Here is a 22,443-nt window from a genome sequence, read left to right as displayed (position 1 = left end):
GTGGAAAGCCCCTCGCGATCCAAAGAAAAAGATGACAATGGAGAGTTTCAGGAGTTGTGGCAAATAATGAGGTGATTTAGGAGCCAGGAGATTTGCATTGTTCTCTTCAAAGCACACCATAGAGAAGGCTGCCTGCTTCAGACTAGACTTGCATCTAGGCAGCCTGCTACGCCCAGCGCCACCGGCTCAGGGCTTCTGCCAGGCCAGGGTACTCATCCCGGCCCCAGCCCATTGCTCATTTCCCGTAGCTGGCACTTCTCTGGATTTTCTAACACACTCCGCACTAGCGGTTTCATGGATTGTTAAATCCTTCTCAAGTTTGGGAATTAACACATTATTTTCTTGAGTTTGTTTTTAGGTAGTTACATATGCTTTACATCTTCCCCTTCACTCCCTTCTTGATTAACGCGAAGCACTGGGAGATCCACAGTGTAAAACAAAAGACACCCACTCTATTGACAGGGTCAGGGAAAATCATAGGATGATGTGATTTAAACTGCAAGTGCCATTTGCACTCTGCTTCTAAAGCTCCATCAGCTGTCTTGCATGATAATTAAAGTGGTATTTTTTTACTCTTCAAGATTTTTATCTTGATCTACAGTCATCCTAATCATCATAATTTTACATGCCTGTACTAGTGTCCATGTTCTTCAGAAAGCACTAAAATATGCATTTCTCCCATTTCTAAATATAGAAAGATAGAACTTGGAATTTACAAGAACTCAGGGAAACTCTCTACCCCAAATGATTACTGAGAAGACTAAACGAGGTTTTAAACATGAAAACTCTAGATGTAGTGCATTATTCTTATCTGCTCATGCAGGTCTCATATTTGGGGGTGTCAAAGTGAGGCACAGAAAGATTAAACAAGTCTAAGATATTCCTCACATTAAACTAGCCCTGGAAATTTGGGACAGAAAATAACATGCTTGAGAGAAAACCAGGAGGGACAGTACTTAAGAATGCAGCAAAACATTGCAGTCCTCAGAGAGATCTGTACTGAAGATGTCCTATTGACTAGCACGGTGGGAGCAGGCCAAGGGCCAGAGTCTATTAGGGGAGTTTTCATGAGACATTTAATGACTCCACTAGACCCAACTGCTCAAAGAAACAATTAGGCAAAAACTCACTTGATTGAATTTTCTGCAATCCAGGACAAGTCGCAGCAGGAGTACTGCCTTTGGGAAGTCAGCATTCCGGGGACACCCCCTTTGATCCCCAAGTGTCAATTCCTACCACAACTGTGCAAGTAGACAAGATGTTTCTGGTTGGCTGTGACAGAAAACCAACTCAATCTGAATTAAGCAAAAGGGGTTTCTTGGGTCACATGCAGGGACTAGCCTAGCTTTGGGTGTGGCTAGATCCAGAGGCTCAAAGAATGTCACCAGGACTCCCTATTGCCCTCTCTGTCCCTCAGTTCTGCTTTTCTCTCCACTGGCTTTGGTTTCAGGCAGGCTCTACCCTCCTGATGGCACACTGGCAAGAAGGCGGCCAGCAGCTCCAGTCATACAACCTATCCTCTCTGTAAATCTTTGGAAAGAGCACATTTCTTTTCCAACTCTTAAAACTCAAGTACTGGATTTATGAGGATTGGCTGTGCTTGACTAACATGTCCACTCCCGACCTGCATCAACAGGGAGACACAATATTTTGATCAGCCAAGGCTGGTGTATGGGGTCCATTTGGACCAAGGGGTGTGGTCAGCCGGAGCCAACCACATGGAATAGGCGACGTGAAACCAGGGTGAATGCTCTGCTGGGCTGACAAAATCAATAGATGTCCTCCAGAATCACAAAAGGCAATTCCCTAAGCATTGAATTATTCACTCACCAAATACAAGGCCAATATCAAGATAGCCATCTGACCAAACCTGGGGAGGAAAGAGAAGGTAAAAGCAAGGATCGTGGTAGTGTGGGTGGCCCTGTGGGCAAGCTCCTGGTATCATGGTGGAGACCAGGTGTCAGCATAGCACACGTGCAGAAGAGTGTTTGCTGCTTGATGAGCATATAAAACCTTTTCCTGGATGAGTGAGTTTTTATTTTCTTATTCTATTTAGGGTATATGTTCCCAGTATATTTAATTCCGAGATCAAATTTCCCTTATCACTTCATATCAACATTTCAGGTTTGTAACCCTAATTCTCATGACCCAGAAATTCCAAAAGCAAGGCAATGCCTTCTCTAACTGAGCAAAAAAATGTTCTCTAGGAGCAACTGAGAAATTATTCTCCTTTACAGTCAGGACACTTCTCACTCCCATGAAAAAAGGACACTCCGTGGAGACAATTCCTTTGTTCTCTATATTCAGGAACATGTCCAAAATATTGTTCTATGTTTCTACACACTTCCCCGAAATACATTACTGAATAAAGTAAGTTTTCCCCCCTTTTTATCTCAAGTACAAACTTGAAATATCATGTTTTTCCCTGTGTCTTCACATGGGGAACATTTAGTCAAGTGAAATTTTCTTTCAGGGCCTAGTATATGGTAGGTTCTATGCTGGAGATAGACCGGAAAACCCCCACCTCTTGAGCTTACAGACACAATAAGGGAAGAAGTTATAATATAAGATGGTAAATATAGCAATAAAAAAAACACTATACTGAATGAATGCACACTTCACCCACCTGGTGAATCAGAGAAGGCTTCTCAGCACTAGGGAGTCAAATACACATCTCTAAGAATAAATTAGGAGCTAACACACAGATAGGAGTGGGCCAATTCAGCAGAGGCTACATTCCAATATGAGCAAAAACAGAAAGGAATGACAGTGTATTTAGAGTAACAATTTTTCTTAAGACTCCAGCTATGAAGGTATAGTTGACATATAAAATGATAATATATTTAAACTATACATCATGGTGATTTGATATAGATTTACATTGTAAAAGGATTCCCCTACTTAATTAATACCATCACCTCCCATATTTATCTTTCTCTATTTTTTTTGTAAAACATTTCAGTTTTACTCTCTTAGCAAATTCCAATCATATAATACAGTGTTAACTATAGTCACCATGTTTTACATTAGACCCTCAGACCTTGGTAACCTTATAGCTGACAGTCTGTACCCTTTTACCAACCTCTCCCTGTTTCCCCATCCCCCCGCCCCTAGCAACCACTTTTCTACTCCCTGTTTCTATCAGAGTAACAGTTGAGAGGCAAAGCAGAGGACCCAAGATCTGAATCTGGAGAAGGAGGTAAGGGAGGATTGTGGGGGTTTTATAGTCTGAGTAAAGGCCTTTGGCCTTTTTCCAAAGCTATTAAGTGTTCTGGCCACATTTGTGCTTTAGATAGGTTATCCCAGCAGCCAGCTGATGGACTGCTGGGGATAAGTCTAGAGTCAGAGGGACTAGTGAACTGGCTGTTAGTGAAGTTTAGACAGGAGAGGATAAGGGCCTGAGCTAGGGTGGCATCACAAGGGATGTACACAGAGCAGATGACAGAAGGGAGAGAGTCAAGAAAGAGAGAGGAGTGGAGAATAGGTAGGAGTTGGTAGTGGAGCAAGTATGCTAGAGAGTAGAGAGTAGGAGCTGCTATAAGGGAAAGGGGATGAGCTCCCTTTTGCTCACAGGAGCGGGGGGCAGAGGAGGTTGGCATAGGATGGCAGAGGCTGGGGCTGGTTGCGGGGAGGGAGGCTGCAGTGTCTGCACGGGAGGATGGAGCTGTGGATGGGTGCTAGATGGGCTGCCACATAAAGGGTGCCTGTGCCGCTAGGGAAACAGGACCCGATGTTCTCACCACATCCCATCAGCAGCATGGCTTAATCCAGATGAAGTTTTAATTAACAAGCCCCATCCTTATCTCTCCAATCTGAGACCAAAAAACTTCTGTTTTAAACTGCATTTTATTGTTTCTAACACCAAGCCAGTGCTGAAGGCCCACACCCCTGGTCTTTGTATGAAGCATGTTACAAATCAACTTCAGAATGACCACTTGGAATGAAAAAAGGCCAGTTGAAAATCTGAACTGAGCGCCAAAAATAGAAATGTTTTCATAAATAGACGTGTCTTGAGCATTTAATAAATAGTGTTAACTTATTGTATGGACAGTAATCTCCACTCAACAGACCATCCTATAAATTAACTGAGCAATGAAAAAAAAAAAATCTTCCCTATTTGAATCCTGTTCCCATTATCACACCTGAGATGAGCTCAGTTGAATCTGCGCAGTTTGTTCTTTTGTCATGCTACGGAACACTCTCTGATCTGCAGTTTTGATTAAGGCATCTTTTCATTATCTTAACCATGGAGACACTATTAAAATCAAGAAAATACCCACAAGCAGCCAAAAGAATTATCCACAAGGTGCATGTCAGGAGAACACACCCATGCCCTAAAACGAAAATGGGTCTTCTTTGGGCAATGGTAAAGATTTATGCTCGATAGACCTAACTTTTCCAAACCTAGAATGTTTAAACTCAAGCCAGCGTGGTTGAGAATATATTTCTTTTTAAAACAAACAAACAAAACATAAGGCCCAGGTCTGGCCCACCACAGCTAGCCTGGCATGGAATGCTTGCCTTCACATTAAGCCATTACAAGTCACTCTAAAATTCTTCTTATTTATTTAAATACTTAGGATTATCCATTAGCACACATTTCTAAGTCTCTGAGGAATGAAACACATGGAAGTTAAAGGCCTGAGGTCTCATAACTCCCTTTAATCCTGTCTTGAAAATCAAAACAGCCAACAATAAAGAAGCATAATCCCATGAAGGTGCTGGAAAGACCCTAACATGGTATCCATCTGTGGTGGCTGAAGGATTTGAAATTCCTGAGAAGAGAGTTTGTAGCTGCTTATGAAAGGGATCACTCAAATGTGTCACTCACTCTAACTCTAACTGTCCCGCTAATCTAAAAGCATGCTCTTAGATGGTCTGGAACTTGAACTGCTGACTTCAATCCCATTTAAAGAACACTGCTTTCTTGGGCTTTCTGCCATGGTGCATATATGTTAGAAATTCCTCACATGTGTAGCAATCTTAAGGAATGCATCTATGAAGTCAAGGATCCTCTTAGTAAAGAGAGGAAGGAATATTCACATTTTTGTAAGAATTCCTTCTAGTTAGGAGTTAAAGAATTTATTTACATTTACTTGACACTGTGCAAATACAACCATTTATCCCATAAATAATAACTTTTACTTACCCGTCTTCTTTCTGAAAGTTCTAAGAACATGCATAAATAATGCATTTTTTTTTGCAATTATAATATATGTACTTAAGGTGCACAAGGCATTTAAGATGGTCCAGTATGGTCAGAATTATTCCTAGTGGTATTGGCTCAAATATAACAAAACATGTATTTTAGCAAACAAAGATTTATTGAAGTGTATTTAAATATACTTCTAGATGGATGTTTTATTCAGCAATCCTTTCTTAGCCAATTGTATTCAAATATTTTAGCTTTACAAGAAAATACATAGTCTGATATACATTTTTGCATGCTTGTGTTATAAACAACCAAAATACCTCAAATTTTGCATCACTAATTTCAATAAAAATGTATCCTTGGAACATTGATTTTCACTTAATGCACTAGGAAAGGAAGGAAAGACGGAACTGTCCAAGTAGATGAATGTGCATTAAGTTTATCATTTTAGTACTTACTCAGGAATTCTTTCATATGCTGACATGGGGTCACCACTGGCCCACAGTTTCCACCTCCTAAATGGTATGAGACATACAGATGGTTTAATTTCCTTTTCTAACAAAATTCCTGTAGAATGCAACAGTATTGAAAAGCAGGGGACTTCAACTGAACTGGGCCACAATCCCTTTTGCATCAGCCAGCAGAAGCCAGATCAACATGATGAGAATGGTTACATGCAGCTCATGTGCCTCTTTAATAGGTTTGCCTTAATGCCTGAGCCAAACTTCGCAGTGAGGAGAGTTCCTGGCCCTGCATGCAGCTCCCTGGGCTAAGCATGATGTCCCTGACGCTATCTGCTACTTGAAGCTGTCTGGAAGGAGCAGAGAGGAGGGCTGGTGGACACCACCTCCCATCCACTGGATTCTCCTCACAATGCTCAGCCCCCTACCTCCAAGCTCAGCTTGAGGGTTACCTTGCCCACCTTATAAATCCTTGGCTACAGCTTTGATGGTGACTCTGCAGCGCAGAAGGTTAAAACTAACAGCATTCACCCCTAATGGGTTTGAAGAGTACATTTCACTTTGCTCCCATGAATAAATGCTCCTCCATGTGTACCTCTGTCCTGATTTTCAGGCAAATTTCGGCTCCCTCCAAGGCAGCCACCTGACTTTGTGTACACCAGCCATTTGAACACAGTAAATCTCACATGAGTAGTAGAACTCATCATATTAAATATTATTTTCCTAAACTCCTCATTTTGGTCCTGTTAAAATAACCTCTTATTATTCAAATTTAAACTGCCAAAACACAACCTTAAAAGTGGCACAACAGAAACTATGTGAGATTCTGATGCTAATTAACCTTATTGTGGTAAGCATTTTATAATAGATAGTGTGCCAAATCATCACATTGTACATCTTTCAATAAAGGGTGGTGAGGTGTACAGAGGAAGAAAGGGGGCACCCATCATCCAGTTTCTCCTTCAGCCTTTTGAAGCTCTATTTTTATTTACCTGATCACACTCATGAGAAGGGGTTGCTTTGCAAAAAAGCTTGCTTTAAGAACATTGCATTAACCTTTCAGGTCTTCAGGGATGTTTTGATCTATCCATATCAGACACATCCCAGAAAGTCTGGAAGTCTGGACACATCTCCAGCAGATGGGTTCCCTGCGTCTCCTTTGTTATGGCCACAGCAGACAGGAAGTGTTCTTCTGCACCCCTGACAAGCCCGTGCATCTTTCCAGGGGGCTTTAGTTGAATCACTGCTGTCCCTGCCCTCTGTTACCTGTCACTAGCAAGGGAGATTGACAGGCTGACCACTTTGTAGGTGTTCAATAGGTATTTTGAAAATTGGGGTTGTTTTTCCTTTACCACTTGCAATTAAAATAAGAATACATCCCACTCCTGATGTCAATCTGACCTGTAGAAACCATGCATGCTCTCCCTCTTTCTACAGTCAGAAAGAACCAGCTAGTCTGACTAGCTTCACATACCTATTCTCTCTCCCTCTCCTGCTCATGTCCTCCCTTTAAAAATTATCCCAATATATGGCAACAATCTTTCTCATTTTTTCTGTATTCATGATTTATATTGTGCAACAAATGCTGACTGCAGGATTTGGCAATGTATGCAAATGGCACAACAAAACTGTGAGAGGCAAAGTCAGGGCAATACCACCACCTGAGAGGCCCTCTTTTCCTTCTCTCAACCGGGCTTCCTCCTATCCTTACATTTCCTCTCTATTCACACAGGGCCCCAAGTCTAACCATTAAGTGACTGTTAAAATCGTCCATTCTAACATTAGTTGTTAGGTGGCAGCTCAGAGGTATAGCAACATTTTAAAAAGACACTCTTGAAGGAGAAAAGGGAATGACCTTGAGGCAGACACTATCATATCCTCCAGCCATGAGCAAGAAGTCAAAGGTAATTTGGGAACCACCTCTGAGAGTGTACCAGCCCTTGAGAGAGTCTTTTTATATCTTCTACTCATCAGAGCTTTTCCACACGTTACTCCTTTTGAACTCCCCACAGTCTGCAAGGCAGGTAGAGCAGGTATCGTTGTCCACTACTTTACCAAGTATGATGCCAAGTCGCAGAGAGGTTAAGTGGATCTCCTAAGGTCACACAGCTAGTTAGTGTCAGCCTGGGCAGCAGTCCTGGCTCTGCAAGCTCCCCAAATAAACCATTTTCTTCACCACAGAGGCAAATCTCAAATTCCGTATTCTGGAGACTAATGACTGCATGGCACTTTCCATGAATGTCCTCCTGTCTCTCATTACCTGCCTGTCTCTCAGTCCAAGTGAATTCCAGAACATAAGACCTAGCTTTCTCAGCTGACCTTCTCTAATACAGAGTAATATAATGAGGCTGCTTACATTCTATCATATAATATTTTTGCTATAATTGTACTGGGACATTTTAAGTGGTGTTATATTTAGTGCTCAGGATTGTACTAACCCTATACTACAAGTACACTTTAAAAATCAAATACAGAGGAGCAGAAAGTCTAAAAGGAATTAAAAGCTACATCCAAGCCTCCGAATTGGGAAATAAAGAATCTTTTTAACATATTCAATTCTGTATGCTCCAAGCTTTAAACCATTTTGTTCTTAAGCCACAGTTTCGCTATCTTACTGGGCACCATGACCGCAGGCAAAGGAGAGAAAGGAGATGGGCATGGCATGTTAGCAATGAAACCTTCCGTTATGGAAACATTTGGAAGAAAAGTCATTGGCTTCCCCTGCAAGGGCTTCACTGCTGCTCTTTGATAGCGTAAAGACCATAATGAAAGACTTCCTTTGCCACTTCGGCATGAGATTCAAAAACCTGCCTGCCAGACCACAGACCCCCAACTGCTCTTCCAAAGTCCCGCACACTGGTCTTTTTGACTGATGGTGCGGAATGTGCCACATCGTGTTTCTCAGCCAGAGCATTTCTAGGTGGCAATACTCATCAGTGTTGCCTTCCATGTAGGTGTTCCAGCTTGGACACTGCTACCAAGGGACACAACTCTAGTTATGCCCTCCAATCATAAAGACAACCCGTAGCTGCCCAGAGCCTGGGGAATAATCTCTGAATCCCTCAACCTGGTATATAAGACTCTTCATAACACAGTCCAAGGCTACCTTTCCAGCTTGATGCCTGGTGACTGTGTTTAACACAAACTTGAGTATTTCCCATTCCTCACGATCATCCTGAAGTCTCCTGTTGTCTTATTTGCTCAAGTCACTTCTTCCACCCAGAATACTCTACCCCTTCTCTGCCTACGATTCCTACTCAATGTCAAAGGCCAGCTCAAAAACTTATTTTGCCCCAAATTTAGCTATTTATATACATGCCTTTTCAGTTATGTTACACAGTACTTAATGTAACAAATTTATTCATGATAGATGCTCAATAAATTTAATTGGGTAAGTGGGTAAATGTCATGCCTCCACACCATAGTCTCATGCGGCAGGAAAGTGCAGTAGGGTCTCACTGGCAGCCCAGCCCCATATCAGCTGGCGAATCAGTAGAACATTAGCAAGAGCCCTTTGCAGTTTGCTCTTTGCAACTGGTCTGCTTTTCTCCATTTGGGATTCAGGGATTTGGGCCTCTTGCCCCAGTTGAATGTATATCCACCACATCGGTGCATAGTTAGAAAGTTTTTTCCTTAGGATTCACGAAGGTTTGAAGAAATAATGATACAAACATTTTCTCCTAGAGGACTTTGTCATTCTGACAAGGTTGTGTGGTTTAGAAGTAGTTAAAAAAGACAAATCCCAAATAAAAAGTCAAGATCCCAAATGGAGGACAGAGGACTGTCGCTTAAAGAGAGATTTGCCAGCCCCACCTCAGAGTCCCAGGACACCTCTAACATGGCAATCTTAGTGAAAACTGTGCTTGTTGCTCCTCCAGTGTCCTCCGTAACCGGACTCCTAAAGTGTGACTGAGACTTGACCTAATGAAATCCAACAGGCAGGGTCCCTGAGGCCACTGAAGCATGAGTCTGCATTTCTCAAGTCAGTGTAAGAGAACCTGAGCCGTGCACAGCGGAGGGTGGGCCAGGAAGCTATCTGGTATCCAAGGGCACTGCTGGGGCTTTAGAATAATCACACAAGGTTGTAACTGGATGCTGTCCGGGGCATTTAGGCACTTAATCATCTCAATCACCCATCTTTTATTCATAAACAAGAGAAACATTTTCTCTAGCTGTTCGCATTGCCCTTTCATGTTACACCAATATTATGCTCTCCCAACTTTTTCCTTTATGGCACATAAAATGCCCCTGGCCAAGTTCAAGCACTGTGTCACCATGGGCATCAGTATGATACTGGACTGAGAAGGCTGATCACTGCTGCTACCAGAGCCAGTGTGAGCATCTGTAGTTCAAAGGCAACACTGTCAGCAGTTCATTAACCGCATTAAGGCTGTAAATCCACAGAGATGTGAGACAAAAAAACCATGTCATGGGAGGCAGGTGCAGACCTTACCATTCTCTCAGTTGTCCATTTCATTCTAGCCTTGAAGGAGAAGATTCCAAGTGGTAGGATTATTTTCATTATGCCTTAACTGTTAAAAAAATCAGCAGGAAATTCTTAGCAGTACCAAATCCATCAAACTTAATCACGAGGGGAGCCGGACCACACTGCAAGTCCACACCACCACAAAGGGTATACTCTTTCCACAGGGTCCAGCTTCTCCTACCTTAACCCCAAGTGAGCGGGCAGAAATGCAAAGCATGGACTGTGTCAACAAGTTACCTCTGGGCAAGGCCTCTATTGCAGTCATTATTCCACCCCTGGGCTCTACCTCATCGCTTGACCCCCAGAAGCAGACTTTACATGGATTAAGGGATTAAGAACAAAGGCTCTAGAGTCAGACTTCTAGGGTTGGCTCTGTTTTAACTACATGGCCTTACTGAATCCCTTAGGGTCTCACTTTCCTCATCCATAAAGTGTGAATAATAATAATACCAATGCACACAATTACTGGAGTAATTAAATGCATTCACATATGGGAGGTGCTCAGTCAAGGTAGCCGTTATTTGCATTGTCTTGAATTCAGCTATGATCCATTGTTTTGGGGGGTTTATAGGTCCTAAATTCATGACCTCAGTTCATCTGTAAAAAGGGAAAGAAAACACAGACTTTTTTTTTAATGTCAAGCCTCTAGCTCATGATTCTCCAAGTGCAGTCTGCGGGCTTCTGGGAATCCTTAAGACCCAAGACCCTAAGACCCAAATCCTTAAGACATAAACTATTTTCATAGTAACACTACAATGTTATTTGTCTTTTTCATTCTCACCCTTTCATGAGTGTACAGCAGAATTTTCCAGAGGCTACATGTTATGTGATGATGTCACCACTTAGTTAATGGAATGTACAGTGTGCTTGTACACTCTTGGGTTTTTTTATTTTCCTAAATTATTATTTCTAACACAGCAAGTAGCATTAGCTATAACCCAAATCTCTTTGGGGATACTTAATATTTTTTAGAGCTTTAAAGAGACCTTGTGGCCAGAGTTTGAGAACCTCTGCTAGACTGTCTCAAGTTAAAGTCCCCCTCCCCCACTCCATTTCAAAATCTGTAATGTGAACAATGCAAAACTCAGTCCCCACCTTGGAGACTCTGACGCTGCACCTCCTGCATTTTGCCATTGTGTGTTTCAGGCTGTCTGGGTCTGACTTCCCCGGCGAGGAGTGGCTGTGCGACTACGAGAAGCACGGCCATCGTCACTCTGTGATAGGAAGGGTCAAGAGGTTCCTGAGCACCCACGAACAACCCCCCATGCCCAGGAGGAGAAGCTACGGGAGGCAGACCAGTGACAGCTCCATGTTCTTTCCCCCGAGTGACCTCAGCGCCGCCCAGGATCTGCTGGACGTGCCCTGCAGAAGCCCCCACCGCGCCACAGCCACGCGGAAGCAGTTCTCCTCCCCAGAGGGGAGCCCCAAGCAGTACTGCAGCCTGGGCGAGCTGTCCACGATCAGGGAGGCCAGCCGGACCAGCACTTTACAGAGCCTGACCCCGCAGTCCAGCATGAGGGTCTCCCTCACCAAAATGCCGCAGGTCCCCGAGGTCCTGATCACAGCGGCGGAAGCCGCAGAGCCCATATCTCATGGCTCCACTGCCTCCGTCCAGAGCTCCGAGTTCACTGGGGTTCAGCCAAGCAGTCCTGGGCAGCAGGAGGACCCGGGGGGACCCATCCTGTTCCCCTCAGAAAAAGGGACACCTCCTAGGGAGAGCAGTCCCCAGAGTGTTTCAGTGGAAGCTGAGAGAAACATCCCCCTGTTAGCCTCTGAGGAAGACCCTAATGACAATGACAAGTTCTGGCCAAGGTGGAGCGGCCCAAGGATCCTGGGGCCCCACTGCACCTCCCAGGCGGGCCTAAGTCCAGATCCCCTGAGTCCTCAGCCGATTCTTTTACTTGACACAGAAACATCCCCAGACACCAGGGGAATCAACCCAGTAGCTGGCTCTCAAGTCTCTCCTCATGTGCTGTATTTACTGGAAAACCTGGACACCAAGGAAACAGACATCATCGATTTTAACAATGAGCAAACAGAGGAATCACCCCAAGGAACGCCAGAAAGTTCCAGGACCTGGTTCTAGCCTAGATTCATACTTTCCCAGAAGTTACGCATTAGTTATAGAATATGACTGGAGACTGGCAATTTTTTTAAAAAACCATCATAGTGTACAAGCTACTCAAAACTTTGAAGGGCATTAAGATCCTGACTTTGGAGAACTGAGAAAATCAAACACATTCATGTCATCCATCCCAAAGTAACTTCCATGGAAGTTACATAGACCATAGTGACATATCTTAATCAGATAAGGAATCTTAAAAATATATATATATGATGGATGCATTCATAGACCGTTAGCTCTAGAATCAGCCTCCATAGGCCCATAGTCTAATCCCTTAGCTTTGCCAACAGGGAGACAAAGGAGTCTCTTTCCCTTTTTTTTTTTTTTCCTTCAATCAGAGACAGGGAGGTGGATCATGTAATGCCTCAAAAGCCCCATCCTCATTACGATTCTTTGAGGCTGTCTAGCCATTGCACTCCTATTTTTATAGCTACTGTCACTTCCTAATATTTAAGCTTCCTCTGCATCTGGAAGCTCCACCTATCCTCAATTTCATTTTCTACTTTCAAGACTTCACTATGCTCTCTTCTCCCTCTATTCTCTCATCCTTCTGTCTGTCCTGCTACTCTACTAACCTGCCTGGCCTTTCAGCTTACAGTATTTTCTCTTGCCAACTCCGTTGCCTACTTCTTACCATGGTTTTCAAATATGAGCCATCGGGAAGGGCCCTGCAGAGGAGTCAAAGCTGGCAAACCAGCCGCACCTGCCACCCCGCTCACAGAAGGGGCTGGGAGCTGGTGGGCCCCACCTTGTGCTCCGCAGCTGTTGCTCTACCTTCCTGCATCCACCCTTTAGTCTTGAACCCTGGGGAAACATGAAGTCAAGTGGACATGGAACCAAAGAATAACGAGGCTTGAATGCATTTAACTCAAACTCTTAGAGCAAAACTCCCAAGGTCACAGCATGGGACCATTTCCTGCATCTGCCATGTTGTCTGGGTTGAGGTAGGATATTGGAGCTGGGAGGAGAAGGGGCCCAGGGCTGCACAATGCAGATGGGAGGCTCACAGCTGCCTCTGAGAGTTCTTGGGGCAGCTGTTTACTGGGGCCTTCCAACTTCACCTTGTGAGTGTTGCTCGATCCCTGTCATGTGATGCAGCTCTGCCTCAGAAATAAAATAACTTTAATTGCTGCCATTTATTGAGTGCTCACAGTTCCAGGCAACAGTGTGTGATGCTCACAGATAATCTCACTAATCGTCACAGGAATCCTACAAGTTGATGTCCTCTTACCTCCATTTTAAAGAGGAAGAATATGGCCTTTGGAGAAGTACAGCATTATGACTAGAACCACATAGCCAAGAAGTGGCAGAGCCCAGATTCAAACCCAGGCTTGGGACTCAAGAGCCCTCACTCTGAGCCAGCAAGCCCTCTCACTGGACTGTGTGTCAGGTCTTGACTCGGCCAATAGTCTGCCCAGAACCCTACCGCCAAGGGAACCATGCCTAAACCTCTCCAGCCTGGAGGCCCCTCTGTGTCCTCCCTGTTTGGGTCTGCCTGTGCCTCTTATGTGCACAGGAGGGCACTGCTCCACCTTTGAGCCCAGTCACAGTTCTCTCAAATTTTCTGACCAAAGAAAATTGGCAGGGCCTCTCCCTCCCTCCTGCCTACTCCTCCTATTACGCAATGTTATAATCAGCACATGTTTACCAGATATTGCATCCAATGAACCATCCCAGCTGCAATATTTACTTTAACTATTGTTTCTCAAAGAAACTAAAAGGAAATCATATTGGAAGAAATGCTGTACCCTGATGGTTCTCTGCAAAAGTGCGAGCCTGTGGGAAGACACTGGTTTTCTCAAAGCCTCCCATACAGATGGTACCATGAAGCTCAGTATAAAATGCTGAAAGGCAGGCACCCTAGCCTCCCCCTGCCTCCTGTGCTATGTTCTTGGATGTTTCAGCCTAAGTCCTCTGTTCTCTTCAGTTTTATCTACTGCTCGGATTCAAATACTTTTCTACTTAGCTGCTTTTGAAATATAATCAGTTTGTGTTCCTAAGTCCAAGTGAGAAATGGTACACAAGTAGAATCATACATTTGTGGAGGACCAAGAGAGTGTCCATGTACCTCTGCTTCCATCCATCCCTTATGCACCTTTGTCCACAAATTTATTTAATTTCCTCAATATTGCATCAAAATCTAAGGTGGCCTCCCATTTCCTCCCTGCACTGAGAAATGAGCCTGTGTGGTTCAATTCAGCTATAAATTCAAGCCAGCAATTGCCCAGCTCACAAGAAGATATTCTCTAGTTATTTGAAAATGAGGTTTTACCCAACATAGACCAAATGCTAAAACAAAATGCTTTCTTCCCAGGTGCCTGATTTCATTGCCTGCCTGGCCCATTTTCTCCTGAGCTCTGGAAACTTCCACCCCTGGATGAATGGTCCCATGACCTGGTGGCTTGTTCATTGCAAGGACAGGCTCTGTTCTGCGTGAGATGTAATCCAAAAGCCAGAAGGTACAACAAAGCCGACCCCTATTTGCTGCAAGCTCTCTCTGCCCACTAGGGACAACTCTGCCCTGACGCCAGCGTCCACAGGTCAGGAAAAGCAAAGGCCCACAAGCTTTTTCTCATTCAAGAATTTGGGGGATGACTGGCCCCCCACAAAACAACGAAGGCTCTTCTCTCTGCATCTGTAAATGTCCTGTGTGCTTCCTGGCTCACCACCACTCCCACTCCAGGCATCCACTTTCAGCCCAGCTCAGCTAAACTATGGAAAACATATTTTAAATGGAATAGAGAAATGGTAACTTTACCATTAAAGAAAAGACTCCCTTAAACATATATCCTCTTTTTCAGTGTTTTTCCCCTCTGGCTTTTTCTCCAGAGAAATTAAGTCAATCCTCAGTCATTATTCTCAGACCTTCTCTTCATAAACTCTGCTCCCCAAGAACTTGCTGAGCCCAGGCAGCCATGGGGCATAACAGCAAGGACTATAAAACCGGCCTGTGACTTCCCTCCAAGCAGCTTTATGAACTTGAACAAGGCCTCGTCCCTCTGAATCCCGTCTGCTCATCTGTGAAATGGGCTTTCCTCTGCACCAGCTCCCTGGCCATTGGGAGGCTCGAAGGTGTTGATGTGGAAAGGCTGAGCTGGGGCCCCAGTTCACACTGTCTGGGGGACAGCATTACTGGGACAGATCATCCCCGGCCTCACCCCAGCTGCAGGAGAAGAACTCATGCCCTCCTCTTCAGTCATCTGCTTGTCAGGATCCCCTTATTCTCCAGGACTGCAGCCTCTTTCATTCAAAAAGCTTGTCATTTCTCTTTTGGCCTTATTTTGTATGCTCTTTCATCTGTTTCTGAGCATCTGCCACCTCTACCTTCTGTCTAGCATTTTCCATCATTCCCTCATCTCTCACCATATCCCAGGTCTCATCCCCCATGGTGACCAGCTCCTCCCCAAACCTGGTATATATGTATCAATCCCCTCAATCAAAATATGGAATGAGAGAAAAATGAATTGCTCTTGCTCTTTCTGCTATAATTCTAGGGGATTAGTACCCCTGGCTCGAAGTCAGAAGACCCTCTTAGGGTGTCTGATCTCCCTAAACTTGCTCTTACGGCCACTGATTAGGAACAACTACAGCTGTAAAAATTCCCAAGCAAAAGCCAAATTCGAATCCAGTTTCTCCCGTCCTTCCCTCATCATCACCACCATCGCCGACAGAATCCATGGCAAGCATTTCCTGGGGTGCGGAATATCAACAGTAACAGCCAAGGAGTTTCCTCATTTCTTCCTCTCAAACTATCTCAGGGACATCCTCAGTCCCTTCACCCGCTGTTTCCTTAGTTCTATGAACCCTGGTTTTTAGGACAGTCTTTCCCACTGAAATGACCGTTGAGTCAAAAGAAACAATTTCAGAATGCCAGGATCATTCTCTTACTGAAAATCTTAGAAAACCCAGAAGCCAGAGCTTAAGACGCAGGACCCCAGCGAGCATTTGCTTCTGTCCAAACTCCACTCTCCCTGCTGCCCCTCTGCTGTGTGTGGCCAGCTCCCCAATGGCCAAGGCAGGTGGAAAACGGAAGCAAATACCCTGGAAAGTAGGGCATGAAACCATACTTGCCCTGATTACTCAATTTACGCAGACTGAAGATTCAGTTCTGTGTTCTGTTTAGTTTTGTTTCGGAACTAATGCAGAAAATAGGCCCAAGCCCCCCTTTCACCACAGGTAGATTCGGCCAGATTGTTTCCTGGAACCATTTCACTGAGCTTCAAGTTTTAAACATTTCCCCAAAAGAGTGAGTGAAGGGAATATTGTATCTTGTATCCTAAAAACAAGTAAAAGCATTTCTAAAATAGATTTTGTGCAGAAATGCCACTGTGCCCCAGGTTCTTTGTCTAGGCTAGCAGTGATCAGGGGACATTTTGGTTGTCACACTGGGGACTGTGACTGGCATCTAGCAGGAAGAGGCCAGGGGTGCTGCTTGATATCCTGCAAGACCCCACCACAATTACTGGGCCCCAAATACCGAGCTGGGGATCTGATTCAGGCCAATAGGAAAAGTAAAAATGAGATAAGCACCCAGGAAATCAATGAAGAGAAATAAGAGAGAAAAAAAACTAGAAGAGAACAAGGGAACCCAGAAACTGGCTAGATTCCTATTCTGTGCCCAGGCTGTGAGCTAACCGCCATTTCTCCCTGATGCTAAAAGGATCTGATAGGCCACATCCAGAAAAACAGGATGTGAGCCCAGAGGTGCACCCTCAGAGATCTCCTGGGATGGCTCTTACAGCAAGAGTAGTTCAGCACCTTTGTAAGCCTAAGAGTGTAGCTTACATAAAAGGTAACAATCATATACCAAATATTGTACAAGAACTTGCGCCAATAAACTGCTAGACAATGGAGAGCCATCTTACCCAGCGTCAGCCTTTATATAGTCTTACTTAGGACCAAACCAATAAACCATACCTTCTTGAGAAATAATTCAGCATTTTATTTTTTACAGAAGGAATTTTTTAGAAGGAAATAGTTATGGTGGGTAGGATCAGTCTATCTCCTCCCTGCAGGCCAAGCACCTCCAAGAGAGTACAGCAGGGAACTGGCACTGTCTCGGATGATGTCACCAGCTGGACTTATAGTCATCCATCAAACATGAAGCATTACCGGGGTCAGGCGTTCAGCTGAAGGTGGGTGGGTGGGAGTTGCGCCCTTCTGCCCACCTGCCTGACCTGTCACTCCTCTGCAGGGCTGTGTCAATAACAAATGCCCTCAGAAGCTGAGCCGGTTGGTTCGTTGCTTTCCTTTCATCCCTAGTCCCGTTCCCCCTCCCAACTATTCTAATTTGTTTAATGTAAAGCCCTTTGTTTCTATATGTTCTTACAAAACATGTATTACTGCTTTGGTTACTGGACCCTACAAACTCCAAGGGGAAAAGCATTTTGCAAGCAAAGGATCAGTCTCATTTGTTTCCTAATAAAAACAGAATTCAATCACTTTCATCACTAAGGAAAGTGAGAACACAAGCAGATTCACCTCCCTTCCCTGTGAACTTGCTCCTCCTGGCCCTGATTCAGAGGCTGGGAGGATCCTGCTACTTCCGTCCAAGGAAGAAGGTCCAGGTATAGCTGCCAGAGGTCAGATGGGATAACGCCATTCTCATGGGTATAGTGGAAATGGGGCACTTGCCCACCTGTCCGAGGAGGCAGCCATGCCCCTTCCACTGGGATGTGAGCTCCATTCACTGTCTTATGCAATCAGTGTACCCCCCTTGCTTAGGACAGTGCCCGACAGGGAGGGAGGATGGAAGGAAGGGAGAGAAACCAAATTAGATATAGATCTAGATCCGAAGCCGAGAGACCTGGGAATCTCCATCAGATGTGGCCACAACCTTAGCTGTGTGGTCTCAATCAAGTTATTTGACACTTTGGACTTCATTTTGCTCAACTCTAAAATTAATGGTTAGAATAAGTGACTTCAGGTCCCCTTCAACTGCTGATTCTAATAATTTTTCTGGAGATTCTATACATGGGGGAGGAAGAAGAGACAATTATGATAAATATTGAGAAAATGGACCCAAAAGGCAGAAAGAAACAAAAAAAAGAGTGGGATAAGGGAGAGGATAAGGGATAAGAGTTAACACCTACTGGGTAGTTGGGGTGTTATGGGTGTTTTACATTTATCATTTCAGTCCATCCTCACAAAGTACTGTGACCCATTGTATGGGAAGAAAGAGACATTAAATAAGTTCCTGAAGGTAATGTATCAGTTAAAATTTCCATCAGGGATTTCAGCGCGTGCCGCATCAGCTCATTGTTGACCGCTATTCCACACTGCATCCACAAAACAATGGCCTAGGTTACAAGAGAAATTTCTGGATTTAGAAAACAACAGATGAGCAGCCAATTGCCATAACCACTTAACCGGCCTCATCGACTTGGCCTCAAAGCCTATGGGGAAGCCAACATTAAGTGAGTAACTTATTATGTGCCAGGTGCTCTTTTTAAGTTGTAGGTAGGTGCTGTACAAACACTGTCATGTTCAATTCTCTTTTAACAACTGTGAGGAGTTGCCATGCCCCCTTCACAGACAAGGCAACCAAGGCTCAGGGAAGTGAAATGGTGAGCCTGTCACAGAGCTGATCACTGGCAGAGCTGGGATGCCAGATCAGGTCTCCACATAAGGGATGAAGCAAATATACCATCTCCCTGAAGGCAAGCCCAACCCTAGGGCCTATTTATCTATAAAAACATCTATTTCTTCCCCATAGTTAAACCTGTTCTTGTGTCCTTCTCTTCATGTGGAACAACTTAAACTCTGGGGTGTAATATAGAATTACAGTTTCTCATTAATGAAGGTGGTTTGAGTGCCTGAAACAGGCCTGTGGATCTGGGACAAGACCACCAATTCCTTCTCTGTGAATGTGTGAGGTATACATGTGTGTCCTTCAGGCTGCTGGCATCATAGTAAATGTGTGAGACTTCGATGAATTCAACTATGGGAGCTTGGCAAAGGAAAGAGAAGCCCTTGTAAACATGTATAAAGAAAAGGCCCTCCTCACACAAACCCTCCTCCCCAGGGAACACAAGTCTCAGAGGGAGTGGGAGATGGAAGGGGTAAATTCCTCTCACCCAGCCTCAGTTCCAATGTGCTGAGAGTGATTTCAGTGTGTAAAGGCATAAAAACTAGAATTTCTCAACTTGGCTCCTAAATGCAAGCCAACCATTTCAGGTGCTGTTCCACTGAGAAACTTCCAGCAATTTTTAGCATCCAGCCACGTGGGCTTCCTGAGAAAGGTATTAATAAACATGCCAACACGGATCCTCCCTAAGAGAGCTTCAGTGGTAATTTTAATGAGGTAATTTTCCTCATTATGTGCTGACTGTAGGGCCTAGCCTCCACATAAGGTCACTGCAGTGTGTTCATTCCCCAAGGGTTTATACTGGGGTGTCCCAGAAGTACCAGTTTCCAGGAAGAGAAAGGGCAACAGAGAAGCACTTAAAGCAATTTCAATGACTCTGGTTTTTGTCACTTTTCTTTTTTACATTAAAGAGAATAATATTTACTAGCTAGTTCCTTTATTTAGTGGACTGAGCCAAAGTTACATATATAACTTTGGTCTGCAGTGGAAAACTGGTGACTGGTGGTCTGAATCTGATTTTCTGAGAGCTCTTGCTTGGCCATGATTCTCCAACTTATCACAGTCTCCACCATTCCTTATCATCCTACACTGGGCCTGCCTCACTCAGTGTTGCCTCTTTGACCCTGGTAGGTATCTTGAGTTTGCAATTCTTATACAAAAGCATCACCAGTTCCGTGTAAACCTGCAGCACTGTGAGTTCCCTAAACTCTGCAAAGAGGGAAAGAAGATGCAAAGTTAACAGTCTCAGATCATCTTTCAATTCACAACAAATGCCAGCAGCCCCATGCTACATCTAGACATGTTAAACCTGTACTCTTTTCTCTTTCTGACCTGCCTCTCTGGGTGACTGTACAGTCTTAGTGTTCTCCCTGGCTTGGTGACAGTGCAAATCACTGGAGTCCCAGGGAGTGCCAGCACTAACTGGCCATTCTTGACCAGACTCCGGCAGCAGCAGGCCTTGCAGGATGCCAGATCTCAGACTGGGACAGTATGCCATTCCTGTGTCATTCCCACTGGAGGAACTTGAGCCTCTCCACTCGGGTCTGTGTAGCCACAGCTGCTGTTCACAGTACCCAGCAGGTGGCTGTCACTCACCACGGGCAGAGGCAGTCCCGAGTGCCCCTGCTATTTCCAGCCATCAACCGCAGACGCATGGGTCTGTCTGAGGTCAGCTCCAGGGCAAGTGGCACAGAGCACAGAATAATGGGGGCAGCTCCACAGAGAGGGGAGGTGAAAGGGTATGTAATTTTGTAAAGCCAGTTTCACTCACCTAAGGAAAAGGGCACCTCGTGAGCTCTCTTCCTGCTGGGCCCTGGCTTTGTTTACCAACACCAAGTCCACAGTCCCTTCTCTTCAGGGGTACCCAGACAGCCTGTGACAGGACCCCTGAGGAGTATGAGGATAAAGAACAGGAAGCGCAACATCAGGTTAGAAATGGGCTCTGTCCTTCTGTCCCATCATGGGGTCCCCCAGCCACCAGGGTGGTTTCCTCTCAGTTGCCTTGCCTCTGCTACCCAAGATCAAGGGGGTCAATGCTGGCCCCACGCATGGCTTTTGCAAATCCCACTGTGCTGTTACCCTGTCAACCCCCAGTGCAATTCTGATGCAAACACAGCTCCCAAGACCCAGAGCTGTCCAGAGTTGGTGGTGACATCCAGAACTTGAAAGCTGCTGATCTACACAGTCCCATCCTTCAGGGGCTGTGGAATCAAAAGGAGCAGATGGGGATCACATGGGTATTACTGCTGCCCACCATCCACGAGTGAGGCTGGCTGGGTACCAGGCTTGCATCTCCCTATATATTTTTCAGCAGATAGTGTGTGCTTCTGTGGGTCAGTGGCACAGCTTATGTAAGACAAACCAACAGTGTTCCAAAGCGCACAGGCTCCCAGGGCACAGAAGGAAGAGGGAGCTCGTTTCCTCTTTACATTCCACTCATAAAACTGAATTTCACATGTGGCCTAATAGGCCTTTGTCAGGAAGAAAACGCAAGTGTGGGCTTTGGGACTCAGGTGGTGTGGGCTCAAATCCTGACTCTGCCACTGCTTGGGAAAGTCACTTAGCCTGTCTGCAACTTGGTTTCCTTCTAGAAAACAGGGGGATAAAAGTAATACCTATGATCATGACGCAGTTATACATACAAAACTCGTAATTTATTGTGTATCATCTATTAAGTTCTTAATATATGTTTGCTATCATTATTTTATCCTCATTATTAAATAGCATGGTGGTTCGGGGAGAGGCCACTGGGTCCTTTTTGGGCCCAGACCCTTACTAGCTGTGTGACCTACACCAAGTTACCTGACCTGCCTTGGCCTCGATTTCATCAACTACATAAAATGGTACTAATGCCAGTACCTTCACTGTTGGTTGTTTTAAAAATTAAAGCAAACAATCAATGCAAAACAATAAACACAGGGCCTGATGCAAAGTTATGGCTCAGGAGTTGTTACCTATCTTTATTATTACTTAATGAAGTGGGCTTATTTTAGAGCAAAAGTAAGATTTGAGAATATTTTTTGTTTCTTCCCTGAAGTTACATAAATGACTTGCTGAATCAAAGATCGAGGTACATCATTTCTTAGCCTTCCCGCCTTAGACTGATTTGATAAAACAGCATACAGCAGACTCCACTTGCAGAGGCAAAGGCCAAAGAGCAGAACAAAAGCAGAGGCTTTCTCAGTCAGTCGGCCCTAACCTGTCTGGTGGGGGAGGCCTGGGACGAAGACAGGGCTGCGGGGTGATCAGGGCCACCACTGGGATACACGGGGCCCCATCTATATAAACAATCTGAAGCTCCCCAAATCAGCATGTCCTTTCTGGGAGCCCAGTCTCACAGGGAAAAAGGGGAGAAAATACACTTGCCCAGGGAGGGATCTGCTGACTAGCCAGTTCCCTCCTGCACCCAGCACCCGGGGGTGTCCCTAGCCCCTGCCATGAGGGAGGGACTTTAGAAGAAGGTGGTCCAAAGCACAGAGGGCTTGTGGAGCTGGAGATTGGGGCCTGCTGAGGGCAAGGGTCCCTGGGACTAAGGTGACAAAGGAGAACAAAAAGGGAGGAAGCATGGGGTGGAGAAGAAGGAAAGGGAAAAGGCAAAGCTGGGGAGAGGCCCACGCAATCTCTCAGGCCCAC

General features: G+C 44.9%; 1 protein-coding gene across 7 annotated transcripts in view; it reads left to right on the top strand.

Annotated features, from left to right (window-relative positions):
* Positions 1 to 22,443, top strand: part of BEST3 (bestrophin 3) — a 70,350-nt gene that overhangs the window by 23,981 nt on the left and 23,926 nt on the right. For 2 of the 7 annotated variants that reach the window (XM_036920964.2, XM_036920963.2), the window contains exon 8: positions 11,246 to 18,842. The exons of 1 other annotated variant lie outside the window; for it this stretch is intronic. In XM_036920964.2, coding sequence (XP_036776859.2) covers positions 11,246 to 12,185 — 940 coding nt within the window. In that variant the 3' untranslated portion in view covers positions 12,186 to 18,842. Of the gene's footprint in view, positions 1 to 11,245; positions 18,845 to 22,443 lie in introns of those variants that run through there. 4 more of the 7 variants (XM_036920960.2, XM_036920961.2, XM_036920959.2 and 1 more) reach the window with 3 other exon arrangements.

This window comes from Manis pentadactyla, chromosome 10 (genome assembly GCF_030020395.1).
Source record: "Manis pentadactyla isolate mManPen7 chromosome 10, mManPen7.hap1, whole genome shotgun sequence".
Lineage (NCBI taxonomy): Eukaryota > Metazoa > Chordata > Mammalia > Pholidota > Manidae > Manis > Manis pentadactyla.
Note: the sequence above shows the minus strand (reverse complement) of the source record. Positions and strands in the feature narration are given on the sequence as shown.